We start from the raw sequence: 19109 nt of genomic DNA, 5'->3' as shown, positions 1-19109 counted from the left end.
GTTTTATCAGCAGAAAGCCCCAGAGCGCCGAGTGATGAATAGCTGGCTGGGGTTGTTAGTTCAGAAGACTATTGATCCTACAGCTGCAGCAGGACGAGACAGTGGCAGAGCGACACACACAAAGGCTGGTTTACGCTTTACACCGGGTAGCATACCTTCGCCGCTTTTTACGCATGGGATTTTACTTTATATGTTGCACTGTAAACTTCCCTGATTCAACTGGTATTTTTAATTGCATTAACAGATCGCGTCAGTTCTGCGCCATGGCGGAGGTTGGGGGCTTTCTAGGGACACTCGACTTGGATTTACAGAGTTTTCCCGCACTAGGAAATATGCCCTTGGCAGAGGCGCCAGCGGGGTTACTGAATGAGAGGCTGGGACAGATCGAGGGGAGGTTACAGCGGGGCTCGCTGACGGATTTCGGGCACCTTAAAGGGATTCTGCGGCGGAGGCAGCTGTACTGTCGAACCGGCTTCCAGCTGGAGATATTTCCCAACGGGACCGTGTACGGGACAAGACAGGACCACAGCAGATTCGGTGAGCGTCCAGCAGTTGCATGTGAACTTGGTGCGCTTTTTTGTACAGAGACCAAGAGCAACATCTTTTGCAATAACTTTTACATTTGAAACCTGGTTATTTATTTGAAGGTTTTCCTTTCCCAAAGCGTTGGATGACTGTGATGATAGAGCAGCATTTTTGTTCTGTCTTTCCCAGTAATAGATGATGTCATATTTAACCAGTAATAGATGATGTCATATTTAACCAGTAACAAAATATGTCATATTTAACCAGTAACAGATGTGTCATATTTAACCAGTAACAGTAACAGAAGGATTTTACTGCAGGGCATTTGACACCTATTATGGCCGGATTCTCAGAATATGATTAGTCATATTGCTGAAGGGTTTCAGGTGTGTGTGTGTGTGTGTGCGTGTGTGTGTGCGTGTGTGTGTGTGTGTGTGCATGCCATCCAGTCAGCAGGACAGTCACATGCCTTCCTTCCCCAGGATAACCCACCAAGCCCCTCAGCGGGGTGGGAGCAGCAGGTAGGTGGCTCCCCTCAGAGAGAGGGAGAGCTGGACAGGCAGGGGTCTGTGTCTGGTTCTCTGTTTAACTGGTTCAAAGGGACCCGCCGCCAGCCCACACAGGCTCGCTCTCTCCTAATTCTACTATTAATACAAATCATTGGAGGTGTGGTTCCAATCACAATCATAGACACATGAGGTCACAGAGAAAAAATGCACATTCTCTGCACCTCATGTCCATGCAGTCATTCTGCAGGTGCAGACTCTCTGTTAGGCTCACTGCCTGCCTGAGAGAGAAAGAGAGAGTCGGGGATAGAATGATAGAGAGAGAAAGAGAGAGATGGGGGAGAGAGCGAGAGATGGGGAGAGAGTGATGGGGAGAGAGTGATGGGGAAAGAGAGAGACAGAGAGAGAGATAGTGATGGGGAGAGAGAGACAGCAAGGGGGAGAGAGAGTGTAATGTTAACTGTTCATTTTTTATTGTTTATTTCACTTTTGTTTATGATCTATTTCACTTGCTTTGGCAATGTTAACATATGTTTTCCATGCCAATAATGCCCTTTGAATTGAATTGAATTGAATTGAGAGAGAGAGAGAGAGAGAGAGAGACAGAGAGAGAGAGAGAGAGAGGCAGGGAGAGAGAGAGCGAGAGAGATGGGGGGAGAGAGAGCGAGCAAGGGGTAGAGAAAGAGAGAGAGAGAGAGAGAGAAAGAGAGAGAGAGATGGGGAGAGAGAGAGCGAGAGCGAGAGAGATGGGGAGAGAGAGAGCGAGAGAGAGGGAGAGAGAGAGAGCGAGCAAGGGGTAGAGAAAGAGAGAGAGCGAGAGAGAGAGAGAAAGAGAGAGAGCGAGAGAGGGAGAGGAGAGAGAGAGAGAATAGCTGTAAATTAAACCATGACCAGGGAGAATCTAGAGATGGTTTAAAGCTGGCAGACTGCAGCCAAGACAAGACGATGGTGTACAGGGCTGGGGAGGGCTGAGGAGGGCTGAACAGGTCTGAACAGGGCTGAGGATGGCTGAACAGGGCTGAGGATGGCTGAACAGGGCTGAGGAGGGCTGAACAGGGCTGAGGATGACTGATCAGGGCTGAGGAGGGATGAGGATGGCTGAACAGGGCTGAGGAGGGCTGAACAGGTCTAAACAGGGCTGAGGATGACTGATCAGGGCTGAGGAGGGCTGAGGAGGGCTGAACAGGGCTGAGGAGGGCTGAACAGGGCTGAGGAAGGCTGAACAGGGCTGAGGATGGCTGAACAGGTCTAAACAGGGCTGAGGAGGGCTGAACAGGGGTGAGGAGGGCTGAACAGGGCTGAGGAAGGCTGAACAGGGCTGAGGATGGCTGAACAGGTTTAAACAGGGCTGAGGAGGGCTGACCAGGGCTGAGAAGGGCTGATGAGGGCTGAACAGGTCTGAGGAGGGCTGACCAGGGCTGAGGAGGGCTGACCAGGGCTGAGGAGGGCTGACCAGGGCTGAGGAGGGCTGAACAGGGCTGAGAAAGGCTGAACAGGACTGAGGAGGGCTGAACAGGGGTGAGGAGGGCTGAAAAGGGCTGAGGAAGGCTGAACAGGGCTGAGGATGACTGAACAGGTTTAAAAAGGGCTGAGGAGGGCTGAACAGGGCTGAGGAGGGCTGAGGAGGGCTGGAGAGGGTTGGGTGGTCGGCCCCAGCCCATTTTACATTACATTTTAGTCATTTAGCAGACGCTCTTATCCAGAGCGACTTACAGGAGCAATTAGGGTTAAGTGCCTTGCTCAAGGGCACATTAACGTCATCTAGCAGACGCTCTTAGCCAGAGCGACTCACAAATTGGTGCGTTCACCCTATAGCCAGTGGGATAACCACTTTACAATTTGGGGGGGGGGTAGAAGGATTACCTTATCCTATCCCAGGTATTCCTTAAAGAGGTGGGGTTTCAAATGTCTCCGGAAGGTGGTGAGTGACTCCGCTGTCCTGGCGTCGTGAGGGAGCTTGTTCCACCATTGGGGTGCCAGAGCAGCGAACAGTTTTGACTGGGCTGAGCGGGAACTATGCTTCCGCAGAGGAAGGGGAGCCAGCAGGCCAGAGGTGGATGAACGCAATGCCCTCGTTTGGGTGTAGGGACTGATCAGAGCCCGAAGGTACAGAGGTGCCGTTCCCCTCACTGCTCCATAGGCAAGCACCATGGTCTTGTAGCGGATGCGAGCTTCAACTGGAAGCCAGTGGAGTGTGCGGAGGAGGGGGGTGACGTGAGAGAACTTGGGAAGGTTGAACACCAGACGGGCTGAGGCATTCTGGATAAGTTGTAGGGGTTTAATGGCACAGGCAGGGAGGCCAGCCAACAGCAAGTTGCAGTAGTCCAGACGGGAGATGACAAGTGCCTGGATTAGGACCTGTGCCGCTTCCTGTGTAAGGCAGGGTCGTACTCTCCGAATGTTGTAGAGCATGAATCTGCAGGAGCGGGTCACCGCCTTGATGTTGGCGGAGAACGACAGGGTGTTGTCCAGGGTCACGCCTAGGCTCTTCGCACTCTGGGAGGAGGACACAGCGGAGTTGTCAACCGTGATGGCGAGATCATGGAACGGGCAGTCCTTCCCCGGGAGGAAGAGCAGCTCCGTCTTGCCAGGGTTCAGCTTGAGGTGGTGATCCGTCATCCATACTGATATGTCTGCCAGACATGCAGAGATGCGATTCGCCACCTGGTTATCAGAAGGGGGAAAGGAGAAGATTAGTTGTGTATCGTCAGCGTAGCAATGATAGGAGAGGCCATGTGAGGATATGACAGAGCCAAGTGACTTGGTGTATAGGGAGAAAAGGAGAGGGCCTAGAACTGAGCCCTGGGGGACACCAGTGGTGAGAGCACGTGGTGCGGAGACAGCTTCTCGCCACGCCACTTGGTAGGAGCGACCGGTCAGGTAGGACGCAATCCAGGAGTGAGCCGCGCCGGAGATGCCCAGCTCGGAGAGGGTGGAGAGGAGGATCTGATGGTTCACAGTATCAAAGGCAGCAGACAGGTCTAGAAGGACAAGAGCAGAGGAGAGCAGCCCGGATGGTGTTTGTTTCTGGATTCACTTTGGGTTAGAATGCAGAGCAGGTGTCAGTGCTGGGAGGCTGGGAGAGAGAAGAGAGAGGGAGGAGATGGATTAAAAGGTCACCAGGAGAGAGAGCTGATGTTTCATTCCCTGGCAGCATCATAGTAGAGGATCAGGGAGCAGGACGAGGCTGAGTCTCAAATGGCACCCTATTCCCTATATAGAGCTATATGTGCCCTGGTCTAAAGTAGTGCACTACATAGGGAATAGGGTGCCATTTGGGACACAAGCCTCCTGAGTGGCGCAGCGGTCTAAGGCACTGCATATCAGTGCTTGAGGTGTCACTACAGCCCCAGGTTCGATCCCAGGCTGTGTCAGAGCCGGCCGTGACCGGGAGACCCATGAGGCGGCGCACAATTGGCCCAGCGTCGTCCGGGTTAGGGGAGGGTTTGGCCCGCCGGGATGTCCTTGTCCCATTGCGCACTAGCGACTCCTTGTGGCGGGCAGGGTGCATGCACACTGACTTCGGTCGCCAGTTGAACAGGGTTTCCTCCGACACATTGATGTGGCTGGCTTCCGGGTTAAGAGAGCAGTGTGTCAAGAAGCAGTGTGGCTTGGCAGGGTCGTGTTTCGGAGGACGCATGGCTCTCGACCTTCGCCTCTCCCGAGTCCGTAGGGGAGTTGCAGCAATGGGACAAGACTGTAACTACCAAATGGGGAGAAAAAGGGGTAAAAGTAAATCAAATATATACAGTACCAGTCAAACAAATCAAAATATATTTTATATTTGAGATTCTTCAAAGTAGCCACCCTTTGCCTTGATGACAGCTTTGCACACACTTGGCATTCTCTCAACCAGCTTCACCTGGAATGCTTTTCCAATAGTCTTGAAGGAGTTCCCTCATATGCTGAGCACTTGTTGGGTGTTTTTCCTTCACTCTGCGGTCCAACTCATCCCAAACCATCTCAATTGGGTTGAGGTCGGGGGATTGTGGAGGCCAGGTCATCTGATGCAGCACTCCATCACTCTCCTTCTTGGTAAAATAGCCCTTACACAGCCTGGAGGTGTGTTTTGGGTCATTGTCCTGTTGAAAAACAAATGATAGTCCCACTAAACCCAAACCAGATGGGATCATGAAGGCCTGATTCACACAGTCCCCTCTGAACAGTTGATGTTGAGATGTGTCTGTGACTTGAACTTTGTGAAGCATTTATTTGGGCTACAATTTCTGAGGCTGGTAACTCTAATGAACTTATCCTCTGCAGCAGAGGTAACTCTGGGTCTTCCATTCCTGTGGCGGTCCTCATTAGAGCCAGTTTCATCATAGCACTTGATGGTTTTTGCGACTGCACCTAAATACATTTTCAAAGTTTTTGAAATGTTCCGTATTGACTGACCTTCATGTCTTAAAGTAATGATGGACAGTTGTTTCTCTTTGCTTATTTGAGCTGTTTTTGCCATAATATGGACTTGGTCTTTTACCAAATAGTGCTATATTATTGTAAGGCAAAGGGAGGCTATTTGAAGAACCTCAAATATAAATATATTTTGATTTGTTTAACACTTTTTCGGTTACTACATGATTCCATATGTGTTATTTCATAGTTTTGATGTCGTCACTATTATTCTACAATGTAATAAATAGAAAAACCCTTGAATGAGTAGGTGACATAGTTATACTTCTATAACTTATAAATATACCTACAGTGAAGGAAAAAAGTATTTGATCCCCTGATGATTTTGTACGTTTGCCCACTGACAAAGACATGATCAGTCTATAATTTTAATGGTAGGTTTATTTGAACAGTGAGACAGAATAACAACAAAAAAATCCAGAAAGACGCATGTCAAAAATGTTATAAATTGATTTGCATTTTAATGTGGGAAATAAGTATTTGACCCCCTCTCAATCAGAAAGATTTCTGGCTCCCAGGTGTCTTTTATACAGGTAACGAGCTGAGATTAGGAGCACACGCTTAAAGGGAGTGCTCCTAATCTCAGCTTGTTACCTGTATAAAAGACACCTGTCCACAGAAGCAATCAATCAATCAGATTCCAAACTCTCCACCATGGCCAAGACCAAAGAGCTCTCCAAGGATGTCAGGGACAAGATTGTAGACCTACACAAGGCTGGAATGGGCTACAAGACCATCGCCAAGCAGCTTGGTGAGAAGGTGACAACAGTTGGTGCGATTATTCGCAAATGGAAGAAACACAAAATACCTATCAATCTCCCTCGGCCTGGGGCTCCATGCAAGATCTCACCTCATGGAGTTGCAATGATCATGAGAATGGTGAGGAAAGCCCAGAACTACACGGGATGATCTTGTTAATGATCTCAAGGCAGCTGGGACCATAGTCACCAAGAAAACAATTGGTAACACACTACGCTGTGAAGGACTGAAATCCTGCAGCGCCTGCAAGGTCCCCCTGCTCAAGAAAGCACATATACAGGGCAGTCTGAAGTTTGCCAATGAACATCTGAATGTTTCAGAGGAGAACTGGGTGAAAGTGTTGTGGTCAGATGAGACCAAAATGGAGCTCTTTGGCATCAACTCAACTCGCCGTGTTTGGAGGAGGAGGAATGCTGCCTATGACCCCAAGAACACTATCCCCACCCTCAAACATGGAGGTGAAAACATTATGCTTTGGGGGTGTTTTTCTGCTAAGGGGACAGGACAACTTCACCGCATCAAATGGACGATGGACGGGGCCATGTACCTTCAAATCTTGGGTGAGAACCTCCTTCCCTCAGCCAGGGCATTGAAAATGGGTCGTGGATGGGTATTCCAGCATGACAATGACCCAAAACACACGGCCAAGGCAACAAAGGAGTGGCTCAAGAAGAAGCACATTAAGGCCCTGGAGTGGCCTAGCCAGTCTCCAGACCTTAATCCCATAGAACATCTGTGGAGGGAGCTGAAGGTTCGAGTTGCCAAACGTCAGCCTCAAAACCTTAATGACTTGGAGAAGATCTGCAAAGAGGAGTGGGACAAAATCCCTCCTGAGATGTGTGCAAACCTGGTGGCCAACTACAAGAAACGTCTGACCTCTGTGATTGCCAACAAGGGTTTTGCCACCAAGTACTAAGTCACGTTTTGCAGAGGGGTCAAATACTTATTTCCCTCATTAAAATGCAAATCAATTTATAACATTTTTGACATGCGTTTTCTGGATTTCTTTGTTGTTATTCTGTCTCTCACTGTTCAAATAAACCTCCCATTAAAATTATAGACTGATCATGTCTTTGTCAGTGGGCAAACGTACAAAATCAGCAGGGGATCAAATACTTTTTTTCCCTCACTGTATATACAGTTGAAGTCAGAAGTTTACATACTTAGGTTGGAGTCATTAAAACTTGTTATTCAACCACTCCACAAATTTCTTGTTAACGAACTATAGTTTTGCCAACTATAGTTTTGCCAAATCTACTTTGTGCATGACAAGTAATTTTTCCAACAATTGTTTACAGACAGATTATTTCACTTATAATTTGACTGTGTCTTTAGACAGCTTGGAAAACTCCAGAAAATTATTTCATGGCTTTAGAAGCTTCTGATAGGCTAATTGACATAATTTGAGTCAATTGGAGGTGTACCTGTGGATGTATTTCAAGGCCTACCTTCAAACTCAGTGCCTCCTTGCTTGACATCATGGGAAAATGAAGCCAAGACCTCAGAAAAAAATGTGTAGACCTCCACAAGTCTGGTTCATCCTTGGGAGCAATTTCCAAACGCCTGAAGGTACCACGTTCATCTGTACAAACAATTGTACGCAAGTATAAACACCATGGGACCACACAGCCGTCATACTGCTCAGGAAGGAGACGCGTTCTGTCTCCTAGAGATGAACGTACTTTGGTGCAAAATGTGCAAATCAATCAATCCCAGAGCAACAGCCATAATGACCATCGTTATGTTTGGAGGAAAAAGGGGGACGCTTGCAAGCCGAAGAACACCATCCCAACCGTGAAGCACGGGGGTGGCAGCATCATGCTGTGGGGGTGCTTTGCTGCAGGAGGGACTGGTGCACTTCACAAAATAGATGGCATCATGAGGAAGGAAAATTATGTGGATATATTGAAGAAACATCTCAAGACATCAGTCAGGAAGTTAAAGCTTGGTCGCAAATGGGTCTTCCAAATGGACAATGACCCCAAGCATACTTCCAAAGTTGTGGCAAAATGGCTTAAGGACAACAAAGTCAAGGTATTGGAGTGGCCATCACAAAGCCCTGACCTCAATCCTATAGAAAATGTGTGAGCAGAACTGAAAAAGCGTGTGCGAGCAAGGAGGCCTACAAACCTGACTCAGTTACACCAGCTCTGTCAGGAGGAATGGGCCACAATTCACCCAACTTATTGTGGGAAGCTTGTGGAAGGCTACCCGAAACGTTTGACCCAAGTTAAACAAATTAAAGGCAATGCTACCAAATACTAATTGAGTGTATGTAAACTTCAGACCCACTGGGAATGTGATGAAAGAAATAAAAGCTGAAATACTCTCTACTATTATTCTGACATTTCACATTCTTAAAATAATGGATTAAATGTCAGGAATTGTGAAATACTGAGTTGAAATGTATTTGGCTCAGACCAGGTCACCTGTATTGGCTAAGGTGTATGTAAACTTCCGACTTCAACTGTAATTTTATATATAACTTGTAGTTATACTTATATAACTTAATAAGTAGTGCCGTGTATTTATTTATATTTATTAACAATATTGAAAATGATACCATCTATATTTCGAAATACCCTGGTGTATAAACGGTATATCGCACAAACCTAGAATGTAACGTGTTGTCTGTCCTCCCCAGGTATCAGTCTGGCCAGTGCTATCTCTGACAGGTGTTGTCTGTCCTCCCCAGGTATCCTAGAGTTCATCAGTCTGGCCAGTGCTATCTCTGACAGGTGTTGTCTGTCCTCTCCAGGTATCCTAGAGTTCATCAGTCTGGCCAGTGCTATCTCTGACAGGTGTTGTCTGTCCTCTCCAGGTATCATAGATTTCATCAGTCTGGCCAGTGCTATCTCTGACAGGTGTTGTCTGTCCTCCCCAGGTATCCTAGAGTTCATCAGTCTGGCCAGTGCTATCTCTGACAGGTGTTGTCTGTCCTCTCCAGGTATCCTAGAGTTCATCAGTCTGGCCAGTGCTATCTCTGACAGGTGTTGTCTGTCCTCTCCAGGTATCCTAGAGTTCATCAGTCTGGCCAGTGCTATCTCTGACAGGTGTTGTCTGTCCTACCCAGGTATCCTAGAGTTCATCAGTCTGGCCAGTGCTATCTCTGACAGGTGTTGTCTGTCCTCTCCAGGTATCCTAGAGTTCATCAGTCTGGCCAGTGCTATCTCTGACAGGTGTTGTCTGTCCTCTCCAGGTATCCTAGAGTTCATCAGTCTGGCCAGTGCTATCTCTGACAGGTGTTGTCTGTCCTCTCCAGGTATCCTGGAGTTCATCAGTCTGGCCAGTGCTATCTCTGACAGGTGTTGTCTGTCCTCCCCAGGTATCCTAGAGTTCATCAGTCTGGCCAGTGCTATCTCTGACAGGTGTTGTCTGTCCTCTCCAGGTATCCTAGAGTTCATCAGTCTGGCCAGTGCTATCTCTGACAGGTGTTGTCTGTCCTCTCCAGGTATCCTAGAGTTCATCAGTCTGGCCAGTGCTATCTCTGACAGGTGTTGTCTGTCCTCTCCAGGTATCCTAGAGTTCATCAGTCTGGCCAGTGCTATCTCTGACAGGTGTTGTCTGTCCTCTCCAGGTATCCTAGAGTTCATCAGTCTGGCCAGTGCTATCTCTGACAGGTGTTGTCTGTCCTCTCCAGGTATCCTAGAGTTCATCAGTCTGGCCAGTGCTATCTCTGACAGGTGTTGTCTGTCCTCCCCAGGTATCCTAGAGTTCATCAGTCTGGCCAGTGCTATCTCTGACAGGGGTTGTCTGTCCTCTCCAGGTATACTAGGTTCATCAGTCTGGCCAGTGCTATCTCTGACAGGTGTTGTCTGTCCTCTCCAGGTATCCTAGAGTTCATCAGTCTGGCCAGTGCTATCTCTGACAGGTGTTGTCTGTCCTCTCCAGGTATCCTAGAGTTCATCAGTCTGGCCAGTGCTATCTCTGACAGGTGTTGTCTGTCCTCTCCAGGTATCCTAGAGTTCATCAGTCTGGCCAGTGCTATCTCTGACAGGTGTTGTCTGTCCTCTCCAGGTATCCTAGAGTTCATCAGTCTGGCCAGTGCTATCTCTGACAGGTGTTGTCTGTCCTCTCCAGGTATCCTAGAGTTCATCAGTCTGGCCAGTGCTATCTCTGACAGGTGTTGTCTGTCCTCCCCAGGTATCCTAGAGTTCATCAGTCTGGCCAGTGCTATCTCTGACAGGTGTTGTCTGTCCTCTCCAGGTATACTAGGTTCATCAGTCTGGCCAGTGCTATCTCTGACAGGTGTTGTCTGTCCTCTCCAGGTATCCTGGAGTTCATCAGTCTGGCCAGTGCTATCTCTGACAGGTGTATTCTGTCCTCTCCAGGTATCCTGGAGTTCATCAGTCTGGCCAGTGCTATCTCTGACAGGTGTTGTCTGTCCTCTCCAGGTATCCTAGAGTTCATCAGTCTGGCCAGTGCTATCTCTGACAGGTGTTGTCTGTCCTCTCCAGGTATCCTGGAGTTCATCAGTCTGGCCAGTGCTATCTCTGACAGGTGTTGTCTGTCCTCTCCAGGTATCCTAGAGTTCATCAGTCTGGCCAGTGCTATCTCTGACAGGTTGTCTGTCCTCTCCAGGTATCCTAGAGTTCATCAGTCTGGCCAGTGCTATCTCTGACAGGTGTTGTCTGTCCTCTCCAGGTATCATAGATTTCATCAGTCTGGCCAGTGCTATCTCTGACAGGTGTTGTCTGTCCTCTCCAGGTATCCTAGAGTTCATCAGTCTGGCCAGTGCTATCACTGACAGGTGTTGTCTGTCCTCTCCAGGTATCCTGGAGTTCATCAGTCTGGCCAGTGCTATCTCTGACAGGTGTTGTCTGTCCTCTCCAGGTATCCTAGAGTTCATCAGTCTGGCCAGTGCTATCTCTGACAGGTTGTCTGTCCTCTCCAGGTATCCTAGAGTTCATCAGTCTGGCCAGTGCTATCTCTGACAGGTGTATTCTGTCCTCTCCAGGTATCCTGGAGTTCATCAGTCTGGCCAGTGCTATCTCTGACAGGTGTTGTCTGTCCTCTCCAGGTATACTAGAGTTCATCAGTCTGGCCAGTGCTATCTCTGACAGGTGTTGTCTGTCCTCTCCAGGTATCCTGGAGTTCATCAGTCTGGCCAGTGCTATCTCTGACAGGTGTTGTCTGTCCTCTCCAGGTATCCTAGAGTTCATCAGTCTGGCCAGTGCTATCTCTGACAGGTGTTGTCTGTCCTCTCCAGGTATCCTAGAGTTCATCAGTCTGGCCAGTGCTATCTCTGACAGGTGTTGTCTGTCCTCTCCAGGTATCCTAGAGTTCATCAGTCTGGCCAGTGCTATCTCTGACAGGTGTTGTCTGTCCTCTCCAGGTATCCTAGAGTTCATCAGTCTGGCCAGTGCTATCTCTGACAGGTGTTGTCTGTCCTCTCCAGGTATCATAGATTTCATCAGTCTGGCCAGTGCTATCTCTGACAGGTGTTGTCTGTCCTCCCCAGGTATCCTAGAGTTCATCAGTCTGGCCAGTGCTATCTCTGACAGGTGTTGTCTGTCCTCTCCAGGTATCCTAGAGTTCATCAGTCTGGCCAGTGCTATCTCTGACAGGTGTTGTCTGTCCTCTCCAGGTATCCTAGAGTTCATCAGTCTGGCCAGTGCTATCTCTGACAGGTGTTGTCTGTCCTCTCCAGGTATCCTGGAGTTCATCAGTCTGGCCAGTGCTATCTCTGACAGGTGTTGTCTGTCCTCCCCAGGTATCCTAGAGTTCATCAGTCTGGCCAGTGCTATCTCTGACAGGTGTTGTCTGTCCTCTCCAGGTATCCTAGAGTTCATCAGTCTGGCCAGTGCTATCTCTGACAGGTGTTGTCTGTCCTCTCCAGGTATCCTAGAGTTCATCAGTCTGGCCAGTGCTATCTCTGACAGGTGTTGTCTGTCCTCTCCAGGTATCCTAGAGTTCATCAGTCTGGCCAGTGCTATCTCTGACAGGTGTTGTCTGTCCTCTCCAGGTATCCTAGAGTTCATCAGTCTGGCCAGTGCTATCTCTGACAGGTGTTGTCTGTCCTCTCCAGGTATCCTAGAGTTCATCAGTCTGGCCAGTGCTATCTCTGACAGGTGTTGTCTGTCCTCCCCAGGTATCCTAGAGTTCATCAGTCTGGCCAGTGCTATCTCTGACAGGGGTTGTCTGTCCTCTCCAGGTATACTAGGTTCATCAGTCTGGCCAGTGCTATCTCTGACAGGTGTTGTCTGTCCTCTCCAGGTATCCTAGAGTTCATCAGTCTGGCCAGTGCTATCTCTGACAGGTGTTGTCTGTCCTCTCCAGGTATCCTAGAGTTCATCAGTCTGGCCAGTGCTATCTCTGACAGGTGTTGTCTGTCCTCTCCAGGTATCCTAGAGTTCATCAGTCTGGCCAGTGCTATCTCTGACAGGTGTTGTCTGTCCTCTCCAGGTATCCTAGAGTTCATCAGTCTGGCCAGTGCTATCTCTGACAGGTGTTGTCTGTCCTCCCCAGGTATCCTAGATTCATCAGTCTGGCCAGTGATATCTCTGACAGGTGTTGTCTGTCCTCTCCAGGTATACTAGGTTCATCAGTCTGGCCAGTGCTATCTCTGACAGGTGTTGTCTGTCCTCTCCAGGTATCCTGGAGTTCATCAGTCTGGCCAGTGCTATCTCTGACAGGTGTATTCTGTCCTCTCCAGGTATCCTGGAGTTCATCAGTCTGGCCAGTGCTATCTCTGACAGGTGTTGTCTGTCCTCTCCAGGTATCCTAGAGTTCATCAGTCTGGCCAGTGCTATCTCTGACAGGTGTTGTCTGTCCTCTCCAGGTATCCTAGAGTTCATCAGTCTGGCCAGTGCTATCTCTGACAGGTGTATTCTGTCCTCTCCAGGTATCCTGGAGTTCATCAGTCTGGCCAGTGCTATCTCTGACAGGTGTTGTATGTCCTCTCCAGGTATCCTAGAGTTCATCAGTCTGGCCAGTGCTATCTCTGACAGGTGTATTCTGTCCTCTCCAGGTATCCTGGAGTTCATCAGTCTGGCCAGTGCTATCTCTGACAGGTGTTGTCTGTCCTCTCCAGGTATACTAGAGTTCATCAGTCTGGCCAGTGCTATCTCTGACAGGTGTTGTCTGTCCTCTCCAGGTATCCTGGAGTTCATCAGTCTGGCCAGTGCTATCTCTGACAGGTGTTGTCTGTCCTCTCCAGGTATCCTAGAGTTCATCAGTCTGGCCAGTGCTATCTCTGACAGGTGTTGTCTGTCCTCTCCAGGTATCCTAGAGTTCATCAGTCTGGCCAGTGCTATCTCTGACAGGTGTTGTCTGTCCTCTCCAGGTATCCTAGAGTTCATCAGTCTGGCCAGTGCTATCTCTGACAGGTGTTGTCTGTCCTCTCCAGGTATCCTAGAGTTCATCAGTCTGGCCAGTGCTATCTCTGACAGGTGTTGTCTGTCCTCTCCAGGTATCCTAGAGTTCATCAGTCTGGCCAGTGCTATCTCTGACAGGTGTTGTCTGTCCTCCCGAGGTATCCTAGAGTTCATCAGTCTGGCCAGTGCTATCTCTGACAGGTGTTGTCTGTCCTCTCCAGGTATACTAGGTTCATCAGTCTGGCCAGTGCTATCTCTGACAGGTGTTGTCTGTCCTCTCCAGGTATCCTGGAGTTCATCAGTCTGGCCAGTGCTATCTCTGACAGGTGTATTCTGTCCTCTCCAGGTATCCTGGAGTTCATCAGTCTGGCCAGTGCTATCTCTGACAGGTGTTGTCTGTCCTCTCCAGGTATCCTAGAGTTCATCAGTCTGGCCAGTGCTATCTCTGACAGGTGTTGTCTGTCCTCTCCAGGTATCCTAGAGTTCATCAGTCTGGCCAGTGCTATCTCTGACAGGTGTTGTCTGTCCTCCCCAGGTATCCTAGATTCATCAGTCTGGCCAGTGATATCTCTGACAGGTGTTGTCTGTCCTCTCCAGGTATACTAGGTTCATCAGTCTGGCCAGTGCTATCTCTGACAGGTGTTGTCTGTCCTCTCCAGGTATCCTGGAGTTCATCAGTCTGGCCAGTGCTATCTCTGACAGGTGTATTCTGTCCTCTCCAGGTATCCTGGAGTTCATCAGTCTGGCCAGTGCTATCTCTGACAGGTGTTGTCTGTCCTCTCCAGGTATCCTAGAGTTCATCAGTCTGGCCAGTGCTATCTCTGACAGGTGTTGTCTGTCCTCTCCAGGTATCCTAGAGTTCATCAGTCTGGCCAGTGCTATCTCTGACAGGTGTATTCTGTCCTCTCCAGGTATCCTGGAGTTCATCAGTCTGGCCAGTGCTATCTCTGACAGGTGTTGTCTGTCCTCTCCAGGTATCCTAGAGTTCATCAGTCTGGCCAGTGCTATCTCTGACAGGTGTATTCTGTCCTCTCCAGGTATCCTGGAGTTCATCAGTCTGGCCAGTGCTATCTCTGACAGGTGTTGTCTGTCCTCTCCAGGTATACTAGAGTTCATCAGTCTGGCCAGTGCTATCTCTGACAGGTGTTGTCTGTCCTCTCCAGGTATCCTGGAGTTCATCAGTCTGGCCAGTGCTATCTCTGACAGGTGTTGTCTGTCCTCTCCAGGTATCCTAGAGTTCATCAGTCTGGCCAGTGCTATCTCTGACAGGTGTTGTCTGTCCTCTCCAGGTATCCTAGAGTTCATCAGTCTGGCCAGTGCTATCTCTGACAGGTGTTGTCTGTCCTCTCCAGGTATCCTAGAGTTCATCAGTCTGGCCAGTGCTATCTCTGACAGGTGTTGTCTGTCCTCTCCAGGTATCCTAGAGTTCATCAGTCTGGCCAGTGCTATCTCTGACAGGTGTTGTCTGTCCTCTCCAGGTATCCTAGAGTTCATCAGTCTGGCCAGTGCTATCTCTGACAGGTGTTGTCTGTCCTCCCGAGGTATCCTAGAGTTCATCAGTCTGGCCAGTGCTATCTCTGACAGGTGTTGTCTGTCCTCTCCAGGTATACTAGGTTCATCAGTCTGGCCAGTGCTATCTCTGACAGGTGTTGTCTGTCCTCTCCAGGTATCCTGGAGTTCATCAGTCTGGCCAGTGCTATCTCTGACAGGTGTATTCTGTCCTCTCCAGGTATCCTGGAGTTCATCAGTCTGGCCAGTGCTATCTCTGACAGGTGTTGTCTGTCCTCTCCAGGTATCCTAGAGTTCATCAGTCTGGCCAGTGCTATCTCTGACAGGTGTTGTCTGTCCTCTCCAGGTATCCTGGAGTTCATCAGTCTGGCCAGTGCTATCTCTGACAGGTGTTGTCTGTCCTCTCCAGGTATCCTAGAGTTCATCAGTCTGGCCAGTGCTATCTCTGACAGGTTGTCTGTCCTCTCCAGGTATCCTAGAGTTCATCAGTCTGGCCAGTGCTATCTCTGACAGGTGTATTCTGTCCTCTCCAGGTATCCTGGAGTTCATCAGTCTGGCCAGTGCTATCTCTGACAGGTGTTGTCTGTCCTCTCCAGGTATACTAGAGTTCATCAGTCTGGCCAGTGCTATCTCTGACAGGTGTTGTCTGTCCTCTCCAGGTATCCTGGAGTTCATCAGTCTGGCCAGTGCTATCTCTGACAGGTGTTGTCTGTCCTCTCCAGGTATCCTAGAGTTCATCAGTCTGGCCAGTGCTATCTCTGACAGGTGTTGTCTGTCCTCTCCAGGTATCCTAGAGTTCATCAGTCTGGCCAGTGCTATCTCTGACAGGTGTTGTCTGTCCTCTCCAGGTATCCTAGAGTTCATCAGTCTGGCCAGTGCTATCTCTGACAGGTGTTGTCTGTCCTCTCCAGGTATCCTAGAGTTCATCAGTCTGGCCAGTGCTATCTCTGACAGGTGTTGTCTGTCCTCTCCAGGTATCCTAGAGTTCATCAGTCTGGCCAGTGCTATCTCTGACAGGTGTTGTCTGTCCTCCCCAGGTATCCTAGAGTTCATCAGTCTGGCCAGTGCTATCTCTGACAGGTGTTGTCTGTCCTCTCCAGGTATCCTAGAGTTCATCAGTCTGGCCAGTGCTATCTCTGACAGGTGTTGTCTGTCCTCTCCAGGTATCCTAGAGTTCATCAGTCTGGCCAGTGCTATCTCTGACAGGTGTTGTCTGTCCTCTCCAGGTATCCTAGAGTTCATCAGTCTGGCCAGTGCTATCTCTGACAGGTGTTGTCTGTCCTCTCCTGGTATCCTAGAGTTCATCAGTCTGGCCAGTGCTATCTCTGACAGGTGTTGTCTGTCCTCTCCAGGTATCCTAGATTTCATCAGTCTGGCCAGTGCTATCTCTGACAGGTGTTGTCTGTCCTCTCCAGGTATCCTAGAGTTCATCAGTCTGGCCAGTGCTATCTCTGACAGGTGTTGTCTGTCCTCTCCAGGTATCCTAGAGTTCATCAGTCTGGCCAGTGCTATCTCTGACAGGTGTTGTCTGTCCTCCCCAGGTATCCTAGAGTTCATCCGTCTGGCCAGTGCTATCTCTGACAGGTGTTGTCTGTCCTCTCCAGGTATCCTAGAGTTCATCAGTCTGGCCAGTGCTATCTCTGACAGGTGTTGTCTGTCCTCTCCAGGTATCCTAGAGTTCATCAGTCTGGCCAGTGCTATCTCTGACAGGTGTTGTCTGTCCTCCCCAGGTATCCTAGAGTTCATCAGTCTGGCCAGTGCTATCTCTGACAGGTGTTGTCTGTCCTCTCCAGGTATCCTGGAGTTCATCAGTCTGGCCAGTGCTATCTCTGACAGGTGTTGTCTGTCCTCTCCAGGTATCCTAGAGTTCATCAGTCTGGCCAGTGCTATCTCTGACAGGTGTTGTCTGTCCTCTCCAGGTATCCTAGAGTTCATCAGTCTGGCCAGTGCTATCTCTGACAGGTGTTGTCTGTCCTCTCCAGGTATCCTAGAGTTCATCAGTCTGGCCAGTGCTATCTCTGACAGGTGTTGTCTGTCCTCTCCAGGTATCCTGGAGTTCATCAGTCTGGCCAGTGCTATCTCTGACAGGTGTTGTCTGTCCTCCCCAGGTATCCTAGAGTTCATCAGTCTGGCCAGTGCTATCTCTGACAGGTGTTGTCTGTCCTCTCCAGGTATCCTAGAGTTCATCAGTCTGGCCAGTGCTATCTCTGACAGGTGTTGTCTGTCCTCTCCAGGTATCCTAGAGTTCATCAGTCTGGCCAGTGCTATCTCTGACAGGTGTTGTCTGTCCTCTCCAGGTATCCTAGAGTTCATCAGTCTGGCCAGTGCTATCTCTGACAGGTGTTGTCTGTCCTCTCCAGGTATCCTAGAGTGCATCAGTCTGGCCAGTGTTATCTCTGACAGGTGTTGTCTGTCCTCTCCAGGTATCCTAGAGTTCATCAGTCTGGCCAGTGCTATCTCTGACAGGTGTTGTCTGTGTCCTCCCCAGGTATCCTAGAGTTCATCAGTCTGGCCAGTGCTATAAGTTAAGCCATATCTCTGACAGGTGTTGTCTGTCCTCCCCAGGTATCCTAGAGTTCATCAGTCTGGCCAGTGCTATAAGTTAAGCCATATCTCTGACAGGTGTTGTCTGTCCTCTCCAGGTATCCTAGAGTTCATCAGTCTGGCCAGTGCTATCTCTGACAGGTGTTGTCTGTGTCCTCCCCAGGTATCCTAGAGTTCATCAGTCTGGCCAGTGCTATAAGTTAAGCCATATCTCTGACAGGTGTTGTCTGTGTGCTCTCCAGGTATCCTAGAGTTCATCAGTCTGGCCAGTGCTATAAGTTAAGCCATATCTCTGACAGGTGATGTCTGTCCTCCCCAGGTATCCTAGAGTTCATCAGTCTGGCCAGTGCTATAAGTTAAGCCATATCTCTGACAGGTGTTGTCTGTCCTCCCCAGGTATCCTAGAGTTCATCAGTCTGGCCAGTGCTATAAGTTAAGCCATATCTCTGACAGGTGTTGTCTGTCCTCTCCAGGTATACTAGAGTTCATCAGTCTGGCCAGTGCTATCTCTGACAGGTGTTGTCTGTCCTCCCCAGGTATCCTGGAGTTCATCAGTCTGGCCAGTGCTATCTCTGACAGGTGTTGTCTGTCCTCTCCAGGTATCCTAGAGTTCATCAGTCTGGCCAGTGCTATCTCTGACAGGTGTTGTCTGTCCTCTCCAGGTATCCTAGAGTTCATCAGTCTGGCCAGTGTTATCTCTGACAGGTGTTGTCTGTCCTCTCCAGGTATCCTAGAGTTCATCAGTCTGGCTGTAGGGCTGGTCAGCATTAGAGGAGTGGACGCAGGACTCTACCTGGGCATGAACGAGAGAGGAGAGCTCTATGGGTCGGTAAGTTAAACACTCCTCCTCTCCTCTCCTCTCCTCTCCTCTCCTCTCATCTCCTCTCCTCTCCTCTCCTCTCCTCTCCTCCCTCCCTCCCTCCCTTCCTCCCTCCCTCCCTCCCTCCCTCCCTTCCTCCCTCTGGGACAAGGTAGCACGTCCGGTGAACAGGTCAGGGTTCCATAGCTGCAGGCAGAACAGTTGGAACTGGAGCAGCAGCACGACCAGGTGGACTGGGGACAGCCAGGAGTCATCAGGCCAGGTAGTCCTGAGGCATGATCCTAGGGCTCAGGTCCTCCAGGAGGGGAGGGAGAGAGAGAGAATTAGAGGGAGCATACTTAAATTCACACAGGACACCAGATAAGACAGGAAAATAACACCAGATATAACAGACTGACCCCAGCCCCCCGGCACATAGACTATTGCAGCATAGATACTGGAGGCTGAGACAGGGGGGGTCGGGAGACACTGTGGCCCCGTCCGACGATACCCCTGGACAGGGCCAACCAGGCAGGATATAACCCCACCCACTTTGCCAAAGCACAGCCCCCACACCACCAGAGGGATATCAACAGACCACCAACCTACTACCCTTAGACAAGGCTGAGTATAGCCCACCAACCTACTACCCTGAGACAAGGCTGAGTATAGCCCACCAACCTACTACCCTGAGACAAGGCTGAGTATAGCCCACCAACCTACTACCCTGAGACAAGG

General features: G+C 49.7%; 1 protein-coding gene across 1 annotated transcript in view; it reads left to right on the top strand.

Moving 5' to 3' along the window:
- Positions 1–263: 263 nt before the first annotated feature.
- The window catches only part of fgf16 (fibroblast growth factor 16), a gene marked incomplete at both ends in the record, with an annotated part of 30578 nt that continues 11732 nt past the window's right edge, over positions 264–19109 (top strand). Inside the window, 2 exons of the mRNA XM_084199731.1 lie at positions 264–537; positions 18298–18401. Coding sequence (XP_084055857.1) covers positions 264–537; positions 18298–18401 — 378 coding nt within the window. The remainder of the gene's footprint in view (positions 538–18297; positions 18402–19109) is intronic.

This window comes from Coregonus lavaretus (genome assembly GCF_964263955.1).
Source record: "Coregonus lavaretus genome assembly, contig: HAP1_SCAFFOLD_1107, whole genome shotgun sequence".
Classification (NCBI taxonomy): Eukaryota; Metazoa; Chordata; class Actinopteri; order Salmoniformes; family Salmonidae; genus Coregonus; species Coregonus lavaretus.
Note: the sequence above shows the minus strand (reverse complement) of the source record. Positions and strands in the feature narration are given on the sequence as shown.